The sequence below is a fragment of the Rhipicephalus microplus genome, chromosome 10 (assembly GCF_043290135.1).
Source record: "Rhipicephalus microplus isolate Deutch F79 chromosome 10, USDA_Rmic, whole genome shotgun sequence".
Taxonomy (NCBI): Eukaryota; Metazoa; Arthropoda; class Arachnida; order Ixodida; family Ixodidae; genus Rhipicephalus; species Rhipicephalus microplus.
In genome coordinates this window covers 95,248,981-95,273,666 of record NC_134709.1, presented here as the reverse complement: position 1 = coordinate 95,273,666, position 24,686 = coordinate 95,248,981, and the positions used below count along the sequence as shown (strand labels likewise).

General features: G+C 44.3%; 1 protein-coding gene across 1 annotated transcript in view; it reads right to left on the bottom strand.

Moving 5' to 3' along the window:
• The window catches only part of LOC142774811 (gamma-secretase subunit Aph-1-like), a 31,242-nt gene extending 9,508 nt beyond the window's left edge, over positions 1 to 21,734 (bottom strand). Inside the window, exons 1-4 of the mRNA XM_075875916.1 lie at positions 21,449 to 21,734; positions 16,214 to 16,357; positions 11,777 to 11,862; positions 7,932 to 8,054 (exon numbers count right to left, since the gene is read on the bottom strand). Coding sequence (XP_075732031.1) covers positions 7,932 to 8,054; positions 11,777 to 11,862; positions 16,214 to 16,357; positions 21,449 to 21,561 — 466 coding nt within the window. The 5' untranslated portion in view covers positions 21,562 to 21,734. The remainder of the gene's footprint in view (positions 1 to 7,931; positions 8,055 to 11,776; positions 11,863 to 16,213; positions 16,358 to 21,448) is intronic.
• Between the last annotated feature and the right edge of the window lie 2,952 nt (positions 21,735 to 24,686).

Sequence of the window (24,686 nt, the reverse complement as noted above, 5' to 3'; positions counted from 1 at the left end):
TATTAATCTAAGCACTTGGTTTCTCTTACGAAATCACCAAAAACAGCCCCCTTTTGCGTTGCTCGCATCACGCTAACCACTCGTCAGATCGCGGCCATCTTAGTCTCGTTCGAAAGAGCATCTGTTGAGCTCGCTTTCCCGCCAGGAACGAACCTTCAATGCTGCAGCCAGTTTGTGCTACCAGGCAAAAACAAGTGACAAGACAGCATGGTATTGTTGGTCCATAGCTGTCACATGAGTGAACAACGGCTTGTGATTGGAGCGCAGGGACTGACAACACTGGTGATCACGCGAGCGCGGCCGCAAACACGTGCGTTGTCACCGCCATTTCTAAAGTTTTGTAGTATTGCGACCGAAATCGAGATGTCCTACCGTGCTCGAAAGTTCCCCACACTTCACAAACTTGGCAAGAGACAGAAAAAAATGTGCTGTGTGGCCCAAGGAGCCAGTGCAGGCTACCTCGGCAGAGCCGAGCGGGACAGGAGACCGGCAGTCGCCGTGATGTAGCAGCCCGACACAAAAGCAGCCTTCGATCGCTACAACTTCTACCAGTGGCGACATGCGCTCAGAGTGCCATAAATCATCGCAACTGCCAATGAAGACATCTGCAGATCTCGGCGGAAGAGCGCAACGGATTCCCCAACAAAGCGGCGTTGCAACACAAGCGATTGCGACGGAGACTACGGTGCCATCGGAATCAGCTGATTGTGGTGATACTTCAACAAGGCGGCGCGAAACAATGTTGCCGCTTGTGATTAAGACAGCAGAGAATGCTGCTGCAGCAGATCACGCAGACGGAGAAAGCGTGGCGGCGACTGCGACTGCTGCCTGCAGTACTTCAAGTATGTGTGATCGAGCTGCGAGGATAGACGCGACATTTTTGACATCGGCTGACAGAGAACTGATCGAGCGTCGCACCGAGCAAAATGCAGTGGAACTTTCCTCGGTCTCGGCAACCGATCCCAAAATTAGTGTTCTCACGAGTCAGCGCGGCACTGAAAGTTCGCCCGATCCGACGCATACCATGGTTGACCTCGACATGGTGAACAGTTTACTAAACGAACATTCTGCTTGCCGAGTATGCCATGGTCAGTTGACCATCGAACGCGACGTGCGTGAGTACGGCATAGCCGTTAAGCTGAAGCTTCACTACAGCAAAGTGGAGAGTTGGTCCGAAATGGTGCTCGCGACGGGTTGGTGGCAGCAGTAACTGCAACCCGTTCGCACGGCCCGTGTGGTTCAGAGCACTGGGAATGGTCAGACAGCTCTGAATGACATCTTTGCCGCTATCGGTGTTTCACATCGGGGCCTTCACACGAAAACGTACCACGAGTACTTGAAAATGAAGCTTCAGACAGCAGCAACAACAGCTTGTGCCGAACATTTGACTAAAAGTGCCACAGTGGTAAAATGCCTCTACATGGACTTCAATTTCGGCAACCCCGGAAATATGGCCGTCTCGTTTGATGAAAGCTGGCACACAAGAAGACACACCTCTCACATTGGAATAGCCACTGTGATAGAAGTTTTTTAAGGTTATATGCTAGACTATGTTGTGCTTTCTAACTTTTGCCTCGGCTGTGAATGTGGTTCAATACCAGAGAGTCCAGAATACTCTGAATTGAAAGCCAAACATTCATGCCAGAAAAATACCCCATGCAAGACTGGCCAAATGAAAGCAGAGGCAGCAATGATTTTATTTCAGCGCTCCCTTTCATTTCATGGCCTCAGGTACACCCCCATGCTTTGTGATGGTGACAGCCAGTCGTACAGTGCTGTCAAAGAAGCTAAGGTGTACAGCTTCATAAATGTTGAAAAAGAAGACCGCTTAAACCATGTGCAGAAGCACAAAGGGGACAGCAGCGAGCGCATCAGTGGCAAGGGCCACCTCACGGGTAACCTCATCACAAAATTGACGAGTTATTACGGCTGGGCTTTGAAATCTCATTCGGGGAATGTGGATGTGATGCAAAAAGCTGTGTAAGCTATGTATCATCACGTGACATCCACTGGCAATAAATCAAACCACAGATTCTGTCCACACAGCTCCGAGTCTTGGTGCAAGCATAATGCAGCCATGGCAAGGAAGCAGCCCATCCCAAAAAAGCAAGTACAATTAGCCAGAGGCAGTGAGCAACGCATTGCGTCCTGTTTATGAACGCTTGTCCGACAAGAAGCTCCTGCAGAGATGCACCAGAGGGAAGACGCAGAATGCGAATGAGGCCTTGCACTCGGTCACTTGGAGCCTCTCACCGAAGGACAAGAACACGTCATTGTTTGCCGTTGAGACTGCCATGGCAGATGCTGTTATGCGTTTCAACTTAGGGAACAAGGAATCTAGTTCGCTTATTTTGAGTGAACTGCAGCTAGATCAAACATGCACAGGTAACCAGCGGGCGGTTGAGAAAGGCTATCGCGGTGCCGTCGGCTAGGAGAGGAAACGTGCAATGCAGGCGTGCAGTACACGCCTGCATTGAATTTTGTTTTTCGTTTTTAACCCAGCGTGTAATAAAGAAGACGTTTTCTACTTTGGCTCTGCTTCCTGGTTTTTATCACCCGGCAAGGCACAAGGCGAGTACGAGCGACGACAGGTCCTTGCTTCTACCAAGGCTGCCACAGTCAGCTTTGCACTTCAGTTTTGGTGCTGAGTTTAGACATGTCCGCATAGTTTGTGACAGGCTGCAGTTCGACTCTGCATTGTCTACGTCAAGGAAAGACCAAGCACCAGCCAAGAAAGTCATGTTAAACCCCTAAGATCAACCAGGCCCAATGTTCCCTCAGTTTTATACATCTAGTGAAAACTTCTCCATCAACTTATTTTAGGCCAACGTTCCTTGAAAACAATGCACTATTAGCGTTTATTACGATCACATTTTTGCCAAAAATTGAATAATACCACCCCGAAAATAGGTCTTGACCAATACATCAAAACAATCCTACATCGATTCTTAAACACACAAGCTTGAACCACGTTCCTACAAAACAAGTCGTAATCTGCACGTTGCAGAGTCGCAGAGGCCGCAGCAGTGTCAGTTTCGCGGCAGGAAGATTGCTTGCTGCCAGCAGCAAGCGACACACTCAAACACACTTCTTAGCTTTGTTGTGAATGCTGAGCTGATTGCGGCTTCTGTTTTTTACTTGTCGAGGTCCACCATGGCTCTGCTGATGTACTTCCGTCACGGATATGACATAATAAAATATATACAACAGATTGAAAAAAAAAAAAACGATAATCAATAGCTCTGCCACAGGGTGTTCAACCAGCGACCTCTCGAACAGCAGCGTGCGGCACTAACCACTACGCCACAGTGTGCATGTAGTGAAGAGCGCTAGCGGCAAGCCATTTATATACACCATATACCATTTGGTGGCCCTCAGAGCTCCGCAGATTCAGCGTATTTTCATCATCAGTGTCAAGATTGCCGGACGATCACATGTTGGTCCCGCCGTCTTCTCCCCCTTTTGGGAGAGCGCTGTCGCCACAAAGTGTGGTCTCTACTGTGCGTGCGCTCATCAGACTTGTGTGAGAGAGAATGAAGGTCACTTCACTCGCTGCCGCGGCTGCATTTACGAAAGGGGCACCCTGCTCACACACGAAGTAAGAATTGTGACAGTTGTTTGTGCTTGTCCTGTACATACTTGTGTGTTTGTTTCATGCGCCTTTCTTTCTGTTTATACAGTACGCTTCAACTGTTGAGCTGTGACAATTGTTAGTCCGTGCTCGTCCTGTATATGCTCATTTTGTGCGTGCTTTACACTTGAGTGCAGGTTGCAAGTTTCGAGCTGCTTGCCGTTCTTCGCGTGAATTTGCAATTTGTTGCTGTAGCATTCATTCCTTCGGCCTTGTGGCAAAACAATGGACAATAAACACTCAACTACCTCTGTGAACGCATGTTTCACTTTTGTGTTTTACCTATTCCAAGAAAGTAGAATCCTCTAAATTTCTTTAGAAGAATTTACTCTCATACACCTTGAGAAAAAGAAAGTGTGCCATGAATTAACCAGCTACTACTCCAGTTTTGCTCAATAAAAGTGAGTTGCTGCTGGCGCATGCACGTTTTCCTCCTATTTTTAGCCTCTTTGGTTAAAAGGGGACGCCCTATGGTATCGCAAAAAATGGCAAAAAAATTGATTTCTTGAAAATCAGGTTTTCAGTATCTGGAGCCCTTTTTCTACCTGATTTCAAAATATCTACACTGAAAAACGCACTGACTTGCTTCGGAAAATATGTTTCAGCATCGTAGGTAGTGAAACTTTTTTCGAGAAATCGTGAGAAAACAGCGATATTCAAAAAGTTATAGCCTCGCGATGGCGCGGCCGGGAGCTGGTTTCTTGGACTTATCAGAAAGAGCATTTCTCTGTGTTTAAATTTCTTGCCTCAGCTTGCTTCTCAAGTACACAAAAAGCAAATGTTTGAAGGTCACTTCGAGGCCCCTAATTGGCTGTAGGGCCCCCATGTTGTCTCAGCTCGCCTCGCCATTGGCCTGACGCTCACTCCTGGAGATTGTCGTCTGCTGCTTGTGCGTCGCGAGGACATGGCTCTCGAAAATCCCTACTTCGTGACGTGTTCATGGCTTGACGATCACTTAGGATATAATTACACTTAATTTAGGAGGTGTAAGCGGATGCGCGATCAGATTACTATGAGCAGGCGCGCGGTCTACGAGCGCGCAACTCAAGAGCCTGGCGTGTTATCGGAGTTGTGTTGAGGTCAAACTCAGCTGACTGCGGGAAAGGACCATGCGCTAGCGCACTCGTGGCGACGTGCTTCTTTGCAAGCAATGAAGCAAATCACTCACTGGCTCCTCAGAACCACGAACGGGCATTTTACGCATCGGCAGCAGACCTCACAGTCGAGCTCGTCAACCCCCCCTTGACTCCCAATTATTGCTCAGAACAGCGGCTAGCAGTTTCACGTGTCACTCAAAAATGCGATACCAAGTGCAGTGCACACTGATTTTTTGTCATCGTAGCTACACATTTTGCACATTTTGCGCATCGTCACCGAATGCCGCCACCAAATGCATCGTGCGCCGGCTGCACTGTCCATGCGGCTGCGCACTCCACCGTCATCTGGAGTGCTGTCAATAAGCTTTTGTGATGTGATTTAGACGTACGTGGAGCCATGCTTGGTATCGCCACGAGCGTCTATGAATGTTCCAAGACAATGAAAGCCTCGTAGATTAGTGTTCCCGTGACCGCCAGTGTGATCATGCGTTTCGCAGCTTGAGTGGGAAAAGAGCATGTATGAAGCAGGGGCACGATTTTTATATGCCCATCTCGCGTCATTAAATAAACTGCTAAAAAATTCCTGTGGCACCAGTATCCTGCCCATAACTGTTATTTAAAAAGAAGGCATAGGCTGTCATGGTGTGAGCCATTCTTTTGATGCAATAGACCTCTCTATATGTAAAAAATGTTCAGTGATTATTTGTAATCAAGTACTTAATTACGCTAATGAAAGGCACACTGGGCAGAGGCCACATGCCTCAGATGTCGAATATCACAAGACAAACCTTACATCGCAATTTTTAGGTGTTTTAGAGACATAAAGAGAAGTTGTGACCTTAAACTTTTCTCGATACTGTTTTTTTTTTTTTTTTTGCATCATGCTCAGCTTCTCCACAAGGTTCAATGAAGAAATAATTTGTCTCTCATTAAGCATTTGTGGTATTGCCCGGAAATTTACATGGAAAGCACTATGAGACCATTCTTAGTGTCTGTGCCAATTCTCATTAATATCCAACCAGAAACAAGAAAGTTTGCCGAAAAAAGCCTGTCGAAAACTTCGACAGGCTTTTCCTCCCAAGTGTGTTTTGGACAATGTGCATTGCTCGTGGAAAGTGTAGCACAAGAATGACTGGACGGATTTTGTAGCAGTTTTTTTTTTTTTCCTGAATCCCAAAACATTTATTGAGGGTATGACAATCTCTACATTTTTGTTTATGGCCCAGTTTTTTTTTTAAATATGACTCTTACATGACACTGTTTCTGACAATGTGTGTAGACAGTTATGATGATCTCTATAAAAAAAGAGAAGCGATAAAAAATTCCGAGATTGTCATACCCAATAGTCTTCTTTCGAGTAAAGATCAACACCATTTGCAGCTTCCTGGCATGTTTTGTTAGAGCGCTAGGCTTTCCACGCCAGACCATATAAGTCGAATCACGTAGCAAGATGCAACTTGAGAACTACTCAAGGTATCATGATGAAACTGTATATTTTCCTATTCAAGACACTTATGAGTATGCATGCTGAATTTCATTGTTCTAGGTAAACAAATGAAAAAGTTTTTTTTCAATACCACTTCCCCCATTAATACCAGTTTTGCATATCATACATTTTATTTTTAGGTTTCCGTGACGAGTCTATAAACGAGATTCCACAGTATACAGTTTAGTAATTGACAAAACAGAGTGCACAGAGTATGCTTGGCTTTTATATTAATACTATACGTTTTAGAAAGAAGAAAAACTTGGTGTACACTGCATTTGGCCTCCTTCGCAACGTGTATCAGCTAATGAAAGGTTTAAAGTGTAGTTCACAAGCGGGTTGATATGAGGTGTGTAGGGCCAGGCCATCAGCTTTAAAATCAGTAGCAAATCACACGCTTCGTACGGAGCAAATCGACGAATTCACATAATTTTCGGTGCTTGGTGAAACTCAAGCTCTTCTCCATAGCCCATTAGCTTTTTTGATAAGCCTAGGCAGCTTATCCAAGTTATCACGTATGTATTTTTAGTTCTTTATGTATTCATATTTTCAACAAGACGAAGTCTTGCTTGCAGTCAGGACACAAGTACACGGTTAGCCACCTGATGTGGTCCTGCTTGAGCTGGCACGCATTCGTATTTCCCTAAAGTGGTCATGCATAACCATGGGCAAATATTCAAACGAAGATCACAGTATTCCAATTTGCATCACTACAAACTGAAATTATGTAGAATTAACGAACAGAAATGCATGTGACTGCACATAACCTATGTGGAAGTGATATTACCCTGTAATGTAGTTTGCACTTCGTGGCGCACGTGTGTCTGGAGGTTAGGCAGCATTTAGGATTAACAGCCGCCAAGTGAAAAGTGGTGCTGGGCTTGCGCAGGTTGTGGGTGGGCCCCTCATGGTAAATTGAGCGTCGTCAACCCAGCATTTGCAGCATTTTGATATGTTGATTGAGTGCTGTATTGAGAATGGTGTATAAGTTTGTTTAGCGGGTCGCTAGTGACGCATTTCATTTGGCTAGCGATATTGTCGCTGTAAATTTAATTAAATAAATGTACACATTTGTTTGGTGTGGCGCAACAATGTCTGCTGTGTTCATGTGCTGCAACAGTGCAGCGGTCTTTCCAGATCCGACACTTCGTGGAAAAGTGCTTTCACATGGGGCTGCTATGCTGTGAAAGCACCCATTTGAGAAAATGCACACTACCACGAAGCCACACTTTCAGGTTAAACGTACACGGTACCTGCATCTCAATTAATTATTTTTTAAAGCTGAAAAGCATGTTGTAAGTGTTGCGAGTTTCAAAGCACAACAATTTTTACTGCTTATAACTTGTGCCTTATGAACAATCCAGATTCTGCCACCATTCAATTTTGTTTCCTCTTTAAACCAAGAAAAGCGACATCACACATGCCTATTTATAACTCCTAATGATTGGTTGAGTTTTGACAAAAATGCCCATTTGAAAAAAAAAAAAAAATAATATGCCAGATTCACTATTCAAATCATTCAATTAAGTATTATTTGATGAAACCATCATTAGTTAAGAATTCGCTTAGAAGCACAAACTTACTATTCATTCAGCTTTGCCAAACAGCCACAGCCACATCAAAGTTGGACACTGACTTCAGTACTTTCCACATTTTCTTTGCTGCCTCGGGTAATGTTGTAGAAAGAGAGAAAGTGAAGAAAAAAGGAGGTTGCTACCTGACGTGAGGAAGAAACAGGACGACCCGCCGTTCAGTCCCACTGTGCCGGGACCAATGGCATCGGCCAGCACGTTGAGCAGCGAGAAAACGCCACTCATCACCCCGAAGCCCAGGCCGGACACTACAGACAAATAGAATGGGATGAGCGACATTAATGACACGTAGCAGTCGGAAAGCAGCAGATGTGTACCACAGAGTAATGACTTGACACCGGCTTTGACACAGACTTCTTCAATCATCATCTTCATCAGCCTGACTACGTCCACTGCAGGACAAAGGCCTCTCCCATGTTCTGCCAGTTAACTCGGTCACCATAAAACGAACTTCAATCATAAAAAACGAAGTTCAATCATAAAAAAGACCCAATTTTCCCCCATGGCCTCACTTATCGAAATACAGACACGCCATTGGCTGAAATCGTGGGGGTCTACCGATTGTCACGTCATCTACTAAAAAAAAAAAAAAAAGAAACAAACTAATAAGCACGTGTGACGACGCCAGCACTGGATGCGGCATTGAGCAGCTTGCAAGACGCACATGCAGGGCAGTGCTGCAGCTGCCAGATTTCTGCTCCCAGATGGTGCGAAAATCTGTAGGCCCCCACAGAATCACCCATGGCGATTTCAAAATGCAGTTTCACAAATGATACGATTCCTTAACTCTTGCTTTGATTAGTCAACCGATTCATAAGACTTAACATAATGCGCCAACAATGCATGGCTGTGAGAGATGTCTTAGAGGAGGATTAGGAATAACGTTCGGCAACCTGTGGCTCCTCAACATGCATCAATGACTTGGTAGATGAGCTCCTCTGCAAAAAAAAAAAATCCAGCTTGCTACAGCTCTCTTGCATGACTAAAACGCAAGCCAAGCACCCAAAAACACACAGTATTGACAAAATACTGAAACACATAGAAAATGCCAAAAAAGCGCAATTTTCCGACAGCACACAGTAAAAAACTTGTCTACACACACTGCCATCAGTTTGTGCCCTCTCCACTGGAACCCAACTTTATTTCACAAAGCCTGACAAATTTAAATATATCGTAAAATCAATCTGTTGCGCAAATGACAACCCCGCCACATGCTAAATACAGACTAACTTCTTTATAAGAAACACTGATGTAACAGACACCTATAAGAGACGCCAATGTGCCTACACTGAAACAGGGGTTGATAAGAAAATGCAGCTGTGGCACCCTTATTGAAGAATCCAGACAAAAAAGACGAAAATTGCTCCCCAGTGCATGTCTCTTGTAAGAGAGTGCAACTGTAGATGAAAATTGGCAGCAGTCTTATTTTATTCATGACCATCATTAAAACAGAAACAGGTCCTAGAAATCACAGAACTGTCAGCAACACCTCCCACTTGTGCACTTTAACCTCTATATAACAAAGTTGCACCTTACACAAGGATAAGTTTGTTATGTCCAAAAAATCGTTATAAATGTATGTTTCTAATACTGTATCTATTGCAAGAATGTTTTTTGTTCGCTGCATTACAACTGATATTTTGCTGTATCTACGTTCAATATATTGGGGTTTCAGTCTAATTTCACAATATAGTAATCGACACGTTATTTGCAACATAGCAATGGCAGATATCAGAATACGAAAAGTTGATTGATTGATTGATATGTGGGGTTTAACGTCCCAAAACCACTATATGATTATGAGAGACGCCGTAGTGGAGGGCTCCGGAAATTTAGACCACCTGGGGTTCTTTAACGTGCAGAATACGAAAAGTTAACAAAACAAATAAATAAGAGAGTACTGACATGAAACTTAAATATTTTTTACTTGTTGTTGCAAATAAAAAACGTAACTCTCGAGAACCCTAAATACAGTGTCATAATGTTTGGGAATGCATTGAAAGCATTTTTAACACCGCCACCTTAAAAAAACATTTTCGGTGGTGGTATAAAAGCGAAGGCTTTGCAGTGACACGTCAGCACAAGCCTGACATCACGGGGAGACTGCAACTCGCGCCATACAAGCACCAGCTCCGTCATTTCTTGTCAGTCGCACGTGGTTTCATGTAAACAGCGATGAGTAAATTGTTGTCCAGTGAAATTGGCAACGATTTCTGTGATTTAGGCCGCTTGCAGGACGTAGACTTCACAAATCTAGTGATCTGTGTTGACTCACCGTTATAATGTCCATTATGATGGGGGCTAACTTAAAACTGCTGGTTGACAAAATCTTTAAAGTTAAAAGTAAAACGTTTTACTCATTTTGTCTGGCATCAGCATGCGGAGACTGTTGATATTGCATATCCCGGAAACGAAGCATGTCTCTCATGAGGTGCCTCAAAATCATGTCAGTACTCCTTTAAATGCAAGTTGCTTATAACAACAGGATGTTTGAGCCCCTGACGTAAGTGCTGCATTTCAGTCAAAAAGAATGTAATGATTGACATGTTTGAGAAACAGAGGGTGTGTTGCTCCCGATTTGTCTTGATCCAACATTTACACTATCTTAACGAGAATTGGCTACCAAGTGCTGTTATGAATTGGCTACCAAGTTCTGACAATTAAAGAAGCTCTGCAACACTTTCCCAAGTAATTTTCGAACGCTTTCATTGAAGTCTGGAATGAGGAGACCTCCCACATGAGGTAAATGCGGAACCTACACCACTACACCATTCCGAAAATAAACATTTATTCCGCCTCCACCTTTCAATAAGTCTCAAGTCTCAATAATCAACAATTGCAAACGTTGTTAGAAATACAAGCAGAGTTACATGGTTTTGCTACGTACTTCAAGCCCTTTCTTTCTCTTTTCATTCATGTCGATCAAATCAGGGAGTGACTGAGGACTTTTGTGTTTATGACGCATTCATGCGGGTTGTTAGATTATTAATCGAGAAAGGAGCGAGAAGTTGCCAGCTGACCTTGAGAATCGACTGTAACTTCCAGGCTGCATGCTGTGCTCTGACAATTGGCTGGTATGTTCTCGGGAGCCTTGACTACCGAACGGCAGCTTTTTCTTATCGAGCTGAAGAAACGCCGCAGGGCCCCTTTAACCATTTGAGTGTTCCTGCCATACATGTACGGTGATGCTTTTTCATAGCACCGCGTCTTTGCCATATGGGTACATTTTCAATCCTCCGATCGAAGTTTCGCATAGTGACGACGATGTATGCTCATTCCGAGGTGCTGCCATCACCCAGAACTTACAAGACAAGGGAATGATCATGCTACTCTTTTTGTAGAGATAAACAGAACTGATTGCTAGCGTCACTGCACTGTGCAGCCGGTGGTGATGCTGATGGGCAAGGCGGTTTCGGTTGCGCGCCGTAATCACAGCAACAGAGGTGCACGAACCTTTATTTTGTGCTTTTTATTGGCATTCCCTTGATAAAATGCATTGACATATTTATTGACAGAGCTCTTAGCTTGTTTATCGCCTACGCTAATAACATACCCTATTTAAAAAAAAAAACAAGGTATTTTTTTTAATACACTAGCGAGGTACTCTTACTCTTCTTGATCCCCGAGTTTACTCTACCCAAGGTTGCCACATGCACAGAGGATGCCGTATGTTTGCCAGCCCAACTCGTCACTACAAGACGAAAACCGAGACACGTGCTATGGGTGCAGACAGCAATAAATCGCTGTGCGTAGACCCGTGTTTCGAGGGATACCACACCCTGAAATGCTACACAACGTGTTACAACTCTGAGTATTGCCGATACACACACACACAAAGAACGTTTTTCATTTTTTGTATTTTTTTCTTGACTTTCGACATTTCATATATCCAAAAACTGCAATAAAGTTAACTGACAATCTAATACAGCTAACTGACCACCTCGATGAGTTAAAGCTTTACGCCACTCACCGTAGGAAAGCGTTGTGCGAGAACTGGACACAACAGCGCCATCTGCGCCAACTTCAGTCACCTTCTTCAGACCCAACTCGGCTTTCCTGCAACACATCCATCCCTTCCTGAGTGGCTGCCACAGGAAATGCTCCGCAGAATACAATACACACATTTTAAAGGTGCACCTTAGGAAGGTGGCAAAAGTCAGTTATGACTGATGATGTGTTCTTTTGAAACTCTATCATTAAAACATTCGGGGTAATAGGTCGATTACTAGAAGCAAAAAAAAAGGGGGGGGAATCAAGGTTACAGAGTTGGTTTTTAGTTTTGCAGTGAGACCCAAGTTTCTACATGACCTAGTACATCAAGGACTTGAATGCATTCAACAATAAATTGACTGCCATAAAAATTCGAGGAGCTTCACGTTCACTCCATAACACTCTTATAGTCCGGTCAAGTCTTTAGTGATGAAAGGTTATGATGGCAGCTGGAACTTTATGACTTGGGTCATGATGATGAGCCGACATGCTTGTTTCTTTTTATTTTTCTCCTATCGTTTGACTTTCAAAGTGTTTTAGCCCGGGAGGGTGACTTATTTGGTATAGTAGAAAGTAAACTTACAAATACAACTAAAATTATTTATGCCTTTGGAGACCTCATAATAGAAGGCCTTTTCATTTTGGAATTATTGATCAAATAGAACTGTAGAATATTTTTCAATGCTTTATAGAGAATACCAGCATGACTTCTTCACTAAATATTAACATAACATTTCTTAACCTTTCCAATAACTACAGCGGAAAGACAGATAAGTTGACAAATACTAAAAAAAAATCTCAGAGACATTAAGTTAAAATGCTCCATATTACATTAAATTGCACTGTAAGGTATATCCGTTCATCATTTTGATACACTAACAGCATCTCGTCATTAAAACCAGATTCTGATTGCAACTCATTAGCACATCACCATCGTGTTGCAAGATTATTATATTATGCCGTAGGTTCTATAGCAGTTCGCTTCACCACGCACCTTGCATCCTACGTCTCCCGCACATTTCACTGTGCTTGGGCCATTAATGCAGTGTTGTTTGCCCAAGCGTGTGTACTGTCGCTCGCTCATCGCCATTTTTCCATTGCACTGCCAAAGGCTGACACGCCCTTCTCCACCAGACCGCTTTTATCCCCACCTCACCTGCCCTCACAAAAGAATTGACTTTTCTGTGGCCAATCACTGGAATTTTCGTTCTTATAATCACCCCTAATGACACTCTCCTCTGGGGTATTTTGGCAAAATTAAATGAGTTGAATAAAATAAAACCTCAGTCCAGTTTCTACCATTTAAAGAAAGCTTGTGAAATATAAAACTACGTCACTGCACTCATGTGAAATTGTATTGCAATGCTCTAAACCATGTTTGAGTGCAACAAACAACCGTGCATGTAGACGATGAGCCTCTCGCTTATCAGGCGTGAAAAAACTTCCCTGCCGCATGCCACCATCAAACATGCTGACGCTAATGATTAGAGCTGAGTCTGCTCATTTCACCTCGGTCTGCAAGCCTGTTTTATAGATTGAAGTGCGGTTGACAATACTGCATTACTGCTAGTGCATAAGCAAAACGACATGGTTTCATTTCGTAGTTTGTCGGCTTTATTTTAACGCTACAAAAAATCGCCACGTAGCATGTACGTTGCCATAAAAAACTGCATTGGTAATTTTAGAATGCCCCCTACAATGCAACAAAATGCACTTGACTCTTAAATGATTAAAGCTTTCGCATGAGTGACCTTAGTTAATTAACTAAGCAAGTGCAATACACAAAATACTCTGACAGGCACCAGACATGTGCAAACCACGGATCATTGCTTTCAATCGGCTGCGTTTAACCACTCTTTTTTAAAATCTTCCATTCTCCCTATGTGAAACATCCTGCCTATACATGTATGCAGCGAGATGGCTGACGACAAGACCGAAAAATGCTGGCAGAATGATTCATTCTCTAAGCACCGCCCAAGCTTAAGCACGAGAACTGTAGCGAACAGCTTGACAGAGCGCATTATCTGTGCTTAAAATTTATAAATTTAAGACAGCCCTTGCGACAATGATAAAAGATAATCTTTAGTACTTACGCAATCTTCGTCCTAAAGAAAAAGTATGACTTCAGCTGTTTCGTTGGGTTTGCAATACACAACAACAAAACATACTTACGAGGCTGCTATTCTGAAAGAGAAATTAGGATCAGTTGTTTGATATCCTTAAGAGATTGCACAATCAAAGGTGCCTGCTTTCAGAAGTGTGCGAGTTGGTGTGGGAGGAAGGTACAAATGTTATGACATCCTGTGTTAGGCCACCCAGAAGTGGGCATGTGTTGCCTATAAATACACTGCGGTGTCAATACGAAAGTTCGCAGGTTTGTGCGAATATTCGAACGAATATTACAGCACTCGAATTCGCTTTGATTCAAATTTAAATAAATGAAAACTTTAATGTATTCGAGATGTATGCATTGGAGTATATTAATGCACATATAAGCCCCTATAACGTTGGTTTCAGTGCAGTAGAGGGGTGCTAAGACATGAAAGCACCTTAGTTCAGTAATATGAACCTGCTTGTACCTTTTCGTAAAGGTGGTTTCACTGCTGTGAAAGCGTGCTAAGTCGTGAAAACACCTATTCAAAAGAAATCCACACTAATGGAAAGCCCCGCTTCAAGGTTAAATAAACATATCACTGTTGCACCGATTCATCATTTTTTTTTTAATTTATAAGGTTGTTATACCAGTCCTTATGCTTTCATTATAGCGAAATTCGAGATGTAACATATTTTAGAGGTTACCACTTGCATCCTACCAACAGTCCTGTTACTTTTCAAATTGTTTACACTTCCTTTGAACAACAACAACAAAAAGTTAGCATCCGCACAAGCCTTGTCTCAATTGAAAAAAAATACTGAACAGGTTAGTTCGGTCATGAAAAATGCGCCCATTTTTTTCATGATGTGCGACGTATACTATTAGAACTCGATTCCAAATCATTCGATCACAATCCCTATTTGCTTCCAAATAATTTCATACGTGAAATTCACTATTTTTACAAGCCCACAAATTCGTTTTCATGGGTCTCTTTCATTGGTTTGTGGGGCACTCACCAATGCTTCAACAGGAAATATGTAACAACGTCACTCAAGTGTTCGCCGTTCTTGAGCGCTTGGATTTGACGTACCAGAATACAAGAATGAAGTTTAGGTAGTTTTGTGCACGACCTACTCTACTCCTGACCTGCCCAAAGAGCTCCTCCTCAGTGCCCACGTTTTAGTTCATACATTCTGCCGCTGGGGCCGTAAGGTATGAGCGGTGTGGCGCTATTCAGCACCTGTTCACTGACGTCACCTTCACTGTTTGACAACAAATTTCGACCAACAAAGCACTCATAGTGCATATTTATTATGCACAATTTAAAATTATTTAGAAATAAATATATAAAAAGTCATTCAGGTTTTCTTTTTTTTTTTTTTACAATAAAATGGATGCTACAACATATAGGCTGTCCTACATCATGTATATCTATGGGTTCCCACGTTTGTCAACCAGTGTGCTATAAATACTTAAGCACACTCAACAGCTTACTTGACCAGCTATCTAAGCAAAGATATAGTCACATATATGCCGGCAGTTCACCACACAATGCAGGCATTCTTATTCCAGCGCCGTCAAAACAACTGTAATGCAGCGGGCGAACAGGTTATAGGTAGCGCCACCAATGGTGAGCGGTCGAACAAGAGCGGGGACACGCATTCCCATAGAAACTCTACTATATGAGCAGGTCAGGAGTACAGTAGGTCATAGTTTTGTGTCTAGCACAACACCTGAAAAAAGTGTGTGTTCTGTGTTCACAGTTAACTGCAGACCATGCGTTCTGACAAACAGCTCACAATGGGCTCAATTTTCTTTCTTTCTTTATTTTTCCATTTTGCATCACGATGATTCACCAAAATATATTACTACTTTTGCTCCTCCGCAACCTCCCTCTTGTACAATGACCATCACGTATTATGCACAAGCTTAGGGATCTGAAACGAGCAGCCTGTATACCTTTCACGAGCGGTCCCACAGCTATCCAAGGAGTTGCTTGTCTACTGTGATTAATAATGCTCTGTTCGGGTAAGCTACAAAGCAGGCACGGGTCTCAAGCATTACTTTTTTTATGCAGTCACTACGGGATGAAACGTCACTGTAGCACGAAAGCTGTTACATTTCAGAATCAGTGTGCAGATTTTAAACAGTACCGGCATCGGCTTTTTTCTCGAAAAATGATGTAAAATCCCCTTCATAAATGGACCATGTATGAGATACGAGAGAAGTGGTCTATCAAATGGTAACGTTACTTGACATTTGATAGGCATAGAGCCATAGAAAGAGAGAAAGAATGAAATGAACATATGGCTCCGTACACACCTGAGCACTCTGTAAAACAGAAAGCGGCCGGCTTCCTGGAAAGCCACCGAGCAGACGACGCCAAAGGCCAACTGCTTCCGTAGTGGCACCACCGCAAACCAAACAATGGACGACAGCAGCAGGGACAGGAGCCAGAAAAATGCCCTGCGTGTTTTGTTGTTTCTTCATTAAGGCACCACGCGGCGAGTAAGTCGAAAAGCTCTGCACAAAGCCAAGCAATAATGTAAAATCAAGAGTGCAGTCAGGGTGCCGGCGAGTGATGACGTGTGTGTCAGCACCTGACGACAGAGCCAGGTAGCGGACAGGACCGCGGTCAGCACACACCAACAGAGCATGCTCAGCTGGGTCCATCATTAGCTAAGCAGTCTTTTCTTGAACACCACAGGCCAGAGACCACGAGAGGGACCCTACCCCCCTTTCTTGAAGTTCGGATGGATTATTCTCGGTGTTTTAAAAAGAATAATTGATGAAAATGGGCGTTATTCAAAGTCTTCAACAGTCACGTGAGCTCCCCCTGAAAATAATTCCTGGCAACGGGCCTGTCATACTATGGTTTGTATTCTCCTGGAATCCAGTCAGCCTTAATGACCAGGGGTTATTCTGCCTATGCACTAAGTGCCCGGCCCATGTCTTTTTGATTTCAACTATGATATCCTTAACCCCAGTTTGTTCCCTGACCCACTCTGCTCTTGTCTCTCAAGGCTACACCTATCATTTTCCTTTTCATCGCTCACTGCGTCATCTTCACTTGAAGCCCCAGATTTCTGTAACGCAGCTACTACAGTATACTTTTCTCTTGACAGATAGTGGCAGACTACCATTTCTGATTTGAGAATGGTTGATGAATGTGCTGCACCCCAACCTTATTTAGTTATTTCACTTCCACTCATGGCGTATCTTATTCCACTGGCCATACCCATGGCTTATCTCATAAGTAGGGGCGTGTGCCATATTTTTAACTGTATTGGCTTATGTACTTGCCACAACATTCATTTTCAGAACATAATACACAAGCAAAATTCCTTCACATGCTACCTGTTCATCTGAAGTGCACTAATGTGTGGTGACGTCCTTAAGCAACAGCCTAGCGGGCGGCGGGCCCAGCAGACTGTGCTTCATCGGCACGCACTTTCCCTCACCCTGCTTGCAACTTGGTCCCATTGTACAGCACTGGCGCACACAGAAGTCACCACTCGCACACGCTGGTTAGACATTTGGGTGGCTGTACAGATTCTCTTTTACATAGTCACACATATGCAGAGTTATACGTAATGCATTGCAGTAAGACCCCTTTGTAAAAGACATGCAGTTGGGACCAATTCTTTTCTTTTATAAGAGATGTCTTTTTAAGCAGGATACCACATGTGCATTTTCTTATCAACTCCTGTTTCAATGTGTAGGCACAACGGTGCTTTTTATACCCATTTTACTTGTAATCAATCGGATTTCATGTAATTCAGTACCAGTAACGAATCATTTCTTTCTGAAATCAGGTTGTAGCTAGTTTTCTATAGTAATTCTCGTCGCAAAAAAAATATGCGGCTGTCTTGTAGGGAAACGTGCATCCCGCCAGATTTGAGGTTCCTACAAAGCCTATTTTTTACATTTTCCTCGATCTTGCCTGCAATGCTTTGCCCTATAGTCAGCAACAGCTAAGCACGACTCTTTATAGAGGACACTAGCCTTGAGTCACTGCACAATTACAAGCTGGCGTTCAAGGTCTTCTTATGTTACAATACCACGCTTTTCTCCAGCACATAAATTGCGAGGGTGTTAGGTGCAGCAGTTGACCTGCTAACGAGAAAACGTGGAAGAATTAGCAACAAGAGCTTTGAAACAACTGTTGAAAGTTAACAATGCGTAACAGTATCTCACAGAAGTTGCAGTAACGCTCCCAGCATTCTCTCTTCTATGCAAGTCAAAGAAGTTCATTATAGCCTGAGTAAGCTTGTTTTATAACATTATGCTAGTAAAATTTCGAAGTAACGCAAAATGCAACCTCTGAGGAGGGGACCAAATCTGTCTTGAAACGTCAGTGTCATGAACATGTCAACAGGTGATAGAAGAGCGAGAAGAGGCGGTAGAATAAACAAGAGAAAATAGAAATATCAATAGAAGAGAAAATAGAAAAAATAGGAAGACGAGGAAGAAAAGAAGGGCACGAGCAAGGACGTGGCAGAGACAGAGGCGCGGGTGTTTGGAACGCAGACGAGGGGTCAAAGCGGCAAGGCGTTTGCTGGAACCCCACGAGCACAGCTCCTAAGAAGGACGTGCCCCAGCCTTCGCAGCAACGCCCTGTGAGCGGTGGGGCGCAGGCAGGAGTTTGACCAGCTCGGCCAAGTGACCGCAGCCTTATTGTGACGCACCAGATGGCCTGCTACGACGCTCCGTAGACGGCGCACCAAGAACGACAAGCGGTAGAGGTGCTGTTGGGACCCGACACTGCGGTGACCGGACGCCGTAGGGACTTGACGGTGCAGCTTACGGCTAGAACAATCCATCCAACGAGCTTCAAAGAGGGGACGAGCCATACGACTTGACGCCAGAGTTAATTCAAGGCTACGCATCTTGGACTCTGTAAATATGGCTCTATAGTTTTGTATAAATATGTAGAGTGTTGGAAACTATCGTAGTGCATATAACATGTATTTTGCAAATTAGGTTTTCCATTCAGTTTCATTATAATAAACAGTTTTTCGTGTTCCTTGCTGTTCCTGTCTCGTTAAACATCTATAGAGACCATGCAAAATAGTGGCGAGCCTGCCAGGTTTCGAACCTGGAGTCTTCTGATCAAGGACCCCTATGATGCCTCCACTTGAGCAATAGGGGATTGGTCGTCATGTTCTTACACCAGCTTTTGCTGAGAAGCGACGCTGCAATTGACTTTTTTGAGTCAAGTAAAGAAAGCAGAGTGAAGGGTTGTTTTAGAATGTGAATGTTAAAGGGGCCCTGAAACACTTCTTCAAGTAACCTTGGAATGAATTCACTGGAAGAGCTTATTGCCTCAAGAATTCAACGCCACAATAATTTTAAGAATCCGTCTAGTGCGAGTGAAGTTACAAAGGTTTGTCGCATGCTGCAATAGCACTCTCTCTTCTCTCATCCCGACGAAAGCGCTGGAAGTTACGCAGAGAGGAATGGCAAGGCCACAAAAAAATGACAGGTGCGCTTTGTGACCTTGAGCACTTTTTTTTTCATTAAAATACGTGGCTTTTTCAGTGTGATTGCGCGCGCACACGTGGACAATCAGCGGCCTCCTGCGGCGATCTCTGTAACGAGCGAGCATGCCATGTTCAAATCAGCCAATGGCTGTTAGATGGGTCGTTTACGTGTGATTTTTGGGCACAAAACCCGATTTGTTGAGAGAAGAGAAAGCAATCTTTAGCTGACTTTGACAATTCATTGTGAATTCCAGGCCGCATGCTGTGCTATATTATTTGGCTCGTGTGTTGTCCGGAGTCTATACTATTGATCCGCAGCGTTTTCAGACCATGCGCAAAAAGTGTTGCAGGGCCCCTATAGGTCTGCCAACACCAACAAGAGAAAATACAGCGATGACGTTACACTAAGGCAAACGTAAGTAGGCAACAGCGGACGACCCATGCTTGGAATGTTAAAAAGACAATACATGTCGATATGCTCAACGTTACCACAGACAAACCTTCTGCCTGTGCCGAACACCTGTAGCACTATGCGCATCCTGGATAATTTTTCATTCTGAATCCTCCATTTAGATTTTCCTTTTTTTTTGCACATTTTTCTTCAGAACGAAAAAGCATCATCGGGGGAATCAAAATGTGTTGCACTTCCCCACTAGAAGTCAAAAACCTATGGTGGTGAAGACACCTTCCAAGCAGACTGTTCAACACAACGAAAAAACAGCAAAGGAATGAAAAAAAAAATTTGTTAACACACTTACTAGCACTGTCTCTCAGACACTCTAATAATCTTGACAAATTCATGTGTGAAACTCAGATTACAATTATAAGGCATGCCATGGCAGATGGCTCTGTAAAATCACATAATCTGGTTTTCTTCATCTTGCATTGACATAGCAAAGTACATGGACCTCCAGCCTTTTCCCAGCAAAATGTGACAGCCGCAGCTGGGATCGCACCCAGGACTTTTGTATCAGTGGCTGTGCCCCGTAACCAATATAACACTGCAGTAAACTCACCTACTTCCTAGGCATGGCCACAATGACAAGAAATAAATGTTTCTCTGAGTCAGCATTTGCTTAGCGGGTCCTAGTTAATAAAGTGTTATTGATGAAACATTGTGAGACATAGACATTCAAAGCATTCAGCCATAAATTTGCATGTTGAGGATTCCAAGCCAAGCAAGAATACTGCATAATACACCTGGCATTGACACAATAAAGCACAGCTGTGTTTAGAAAACGTAGTCATCGATTTATAGTACTTGGTACTCTACTATGGGAGAGCATAAAGCCGTCCAGTGGGCCTCTAGGGGCCAAAATAGGCTGCATATGGTGTGGTCTGGTAATACCCACGTGTTTAGGACAAATGTTAACAACTGACGGTACTATATGGACCCTACTATGGAACAGCTGTACGCTATTACGAAGATGACACAAACTACGCGAAGGGAGATGGTGTGTTTAGAAAACGTGGTTAACGATTTAGGGTACTTGGTACTCTACTATGTGAGAGCTGAAAGCCGTCCCGTGGGCCTCAAACTTGATGAGGCCGCATCGACAAAAATTGGGGCTTGAGAAGGAGTAGGGCGGTGTTGCGTGAATAACGGGTATAACCAATCTTTACGTACTACATGCACTCGCAAAGTATATTCAGCTTGCTCTAGGAAGGGTCATAAGGAGAAAACAGCATAAATCGTCAAGCCAGACACCTCACACACAAATCGTCAGTCAGATTTGTAATGTACGGGGGCTGAGATCGGTCAACGAAGAAACCAGCTATCCGAGCGAGTGAATTAAACGATCAACGAGAGATCGAACCACTTTCTCCCAACCGATCTTAAACTTCCAAGAACACCACGAAAGATTGATGACCGTCAATAGACAGGTGCCCGGTCGGGGTACCCAGCACGTTAGTTAAACATACACTAAGTTGATCGGTGAAATCATAGAATGCGCAAGCACAGTGCTGCATTGGAGACTTTTCCACACACGCACACACACAACGAAAAAGCTGTAAACAAGTGCGCACGGGCAAGCCATACACTTCGGTGCTAGCAGCAGTTGGGTGAACTCACGCGGTGATTAATATGATTATGCGGATCGGGTCCCTGGCGATGGTGATGGCGAACATGGACAGCGCCGGTCCGAAACCGATCAGGGCGCAACCGATGAACTCCATGAGCGTCATGACTCCACTGGTAGTTCGACAGCAATGCAAGAGCGCGTCAAAGCTGCACACGAACACGGCCACACGGTGCTGCGGCCCGATAAATATACAGTGAGCGTAACAAGTCCGCGGGTGACACAAGCGAACTGAAATCACATTAAAGACACTATCTACAATAACTGGCCGCTGCACCCTTCACATGAAGACCGAATGGGAGGCGGAAACGAAACGAACGCAGCTTGTACATCGACATTGACAACAAGTTACACTGACGATTTCATTGCTACCGCTTGCAGCGATCCTGGCCGCCGTCTGCACAAACAAATAAATCTAGATAATATGCCCCAAAACGACGAATGCGACGTTTCTTAGCATGTCACGGTTCAAAGAAGGAAGGGCTCATTCCGCGAGACCTCGTTAAAATTGCACGATCGAGTTTTAGGTTTGTTTTTGAGATCTCTTCACATTACGGCATAACCATTCGAAAGACGTAACCGAAAAACTTGACTGCATTCAAGGGGAACATAGGGGAGATGGGGGGCCCCCCGGGGGGGGGGGGGGGGGGGCTTCGTAGCAGTGTTAGGGTGGCTAGATCTTAGCAGTGTTGCGGAATGGGCGCATCAATTCCATTTTAATTCGATTCCGGGGAATCGCAACTTGCCGCAATTCCATTCCTTTCAACTCACCGGAATGAAAGATTTTAGGCCAGTCCGAATCCAGAAATGGCCGGGCAGGCCAATTTCATTCCTACAATACTTCAACGTAGGAAAATCATCTTTATACTTTCTTATTAGGAACGAGCGCCCCATAAAGCTGATGTCATTAGATGCATTAAGAGGGCTCACCGGTGCGAGCACCCATAGAGAATGCATGTGTATTTTTTGAAAGTCTAGCTCGCGCGTATTTGGTCAGATTTGCACGATGTTTTCGGCACTGTATTCCTTTTTAGTGAATGGAAGAAATGTTGCGGACAGATTTTCTACTCAGGCTTTTATTTATTTACAAGCCAGAGGCAAATATCCAGAGAAACGTTACTTTCTTAGTCTCGCTCTTTTTTGTTGTCTCCTAAAGACGATAAAATTGTTTCCGCAACATTTCCTTCCTTTATCTTTCCTAATTGGTATGGTATAAACGCAAATCAGTCCAGTGGTTCGCATTTTACAGGCTCAAAAAGTGTTGTGTGCTTTCTGTGCGTACGAAAAAATCGAACTTCAACAAGGGTGACGTGGCTCTACCCACGTTTCTAGAAACGTTGGCTCTACCTGGTGCCACTTATGCTCAGTGATACTACACCCTACCACTAACCACTTATGCTGATGATGATTTGTGTGTGTGTGTGTGTGTGTGTGTGTGTGTGCGTGCGTGTGTGTGTGCGTGTGCGTGTGTGTGTGCGTGCGTGCGTGCGTGTGTGTGTGCGTGCGTGCGCGCGTGTGTGTGTGTGTGCGCGTGCGTGTGTGTGTGTGTGTGTGTGCGTGCGTGTGTGCGTGTGTGTGTGTGTGTGTGTGTGTGTGTGTGTGTGTGTGTGTGTGTCGGTGACGAAGATTATAGCGCCTTGTGTCATACTCCTGGTGGCGACGAATACGTACGCGGGCAAGTTGGCGGGCTTCTTCAGCAAGCTGAGTTATGTAATCTGCACTTGTGTCAACGCCATCACTTTCATGCGGCAACATAGCGTCGAGCATTGTTGGTACATCACGGCCATAGAGAAGACGGAATGGTGTCGTGCGTGTTGTCTCTTGCTGCGCCGTATTGTAAGCGAAAGTGACGTAAGGCAGTATCTCGTCCGAGTTTTTATGTTCCACATCGATGTACATGCAAAGCATATCCGCAAGTGTTTTTTTTTTTTTCAGCCGTTCCGTCAGACCATTTTTTGTGGATGGTATGCCGTTGTGCGCCGGTGAGATGTTCCACTTAGACCTAAAACTGTGCGTAATAGCTCGGCTGTGAACGCTTTTCCTCTGTCAGTTATTACTACAGATGGAGCGCCATGCCTCATGACTATATTCTCACTGAAAAACCGGGCTGCTTTACTTCCTGTACCCCGCTCCAAAGCCTTGGTTTCGGCGTAGCGAGTAAGGTAGTCTGTGGCTACAATTATCCATTTGTGACCAGCAGCCGAAGTTGGAAATGGTCCTAGAAGATCCATTCCGACTTGAGCGAATGGAGTTTCCGGCACATCAATTGGATGGAGGAGCCCTGCTGGTTTGACGGCTGGCACTTTCCTACGTTGGCACTCAAGACAAGTGCGAACGTGCTGTTGAACGGTTGGCGTCAGTTTCGGCCAGTAATACTTCTGTCTCACTCGGCATAGCGTTCGTGTGTGGCCTAAATGACCGAATGTTGGTTCGTCATGGCACGCCTCTAGTACTTCTTTCCTGAGTGGTGTTGGGACGACAAGTAAGTAGGTGTTGCCGCTCGGAGAAAAGTTCACCTTATAAAGGACCTCGTTGCGCAAACAAAACGATGCTGCCCCTCTTGCGAAGAGCTTTGGCATAGCAGATGTGCGTCCCTCTAAGAAATCAATAAGGGGTTGCAACTCGGGATCGTCGCGTTGCTGCTGTGCGATTGTAGACGTGTTTACTACACCAACAAACGCTTCGTCGTCATCATCTTCAGCATTTGCGTCTTATAATGGGGTGCGAGAAGGGCAATCGGCGTCTGTATGTCGCTTTCCGGATTTATAAACTGTAGTCATATCGAATTGTTGAAGCTTGAGGCTCCAGCGCGCCAGTCGTCCTGATGTGTTTTTCATGTTCGTCAACCAACAAAGTGAGTGGTGATCGCTGATGACTTTAAACGGGCGGCCGTACAAATATGGACGAAACTTCATGAACGCCCACACCACCGCAAGACACTCATTTTCAGTGGTAGAGTAATTCTCCTCTGTACGGGAGAGAGTCCGACTTGCATAAGCAATTACTCGTTCGGCGCCATCATGCCACTGAACGAGCACAGCTCCTAAGCCGAAATTGCTGGCGTCGGTGTGAACCACTGTCAGGGCGTCATCGCCGAAGTGTCCGAGAACTGGCGGGCTTTGAAGACGTTGTCGCAGCTCGTTGAACGCTTCCTGCTGCCTTCCCCCCACACAAACATGGCGTGTTCTCGGGTGAGTTGTGTTAAAGGTGATGCAATGCGCGAAAAATTCT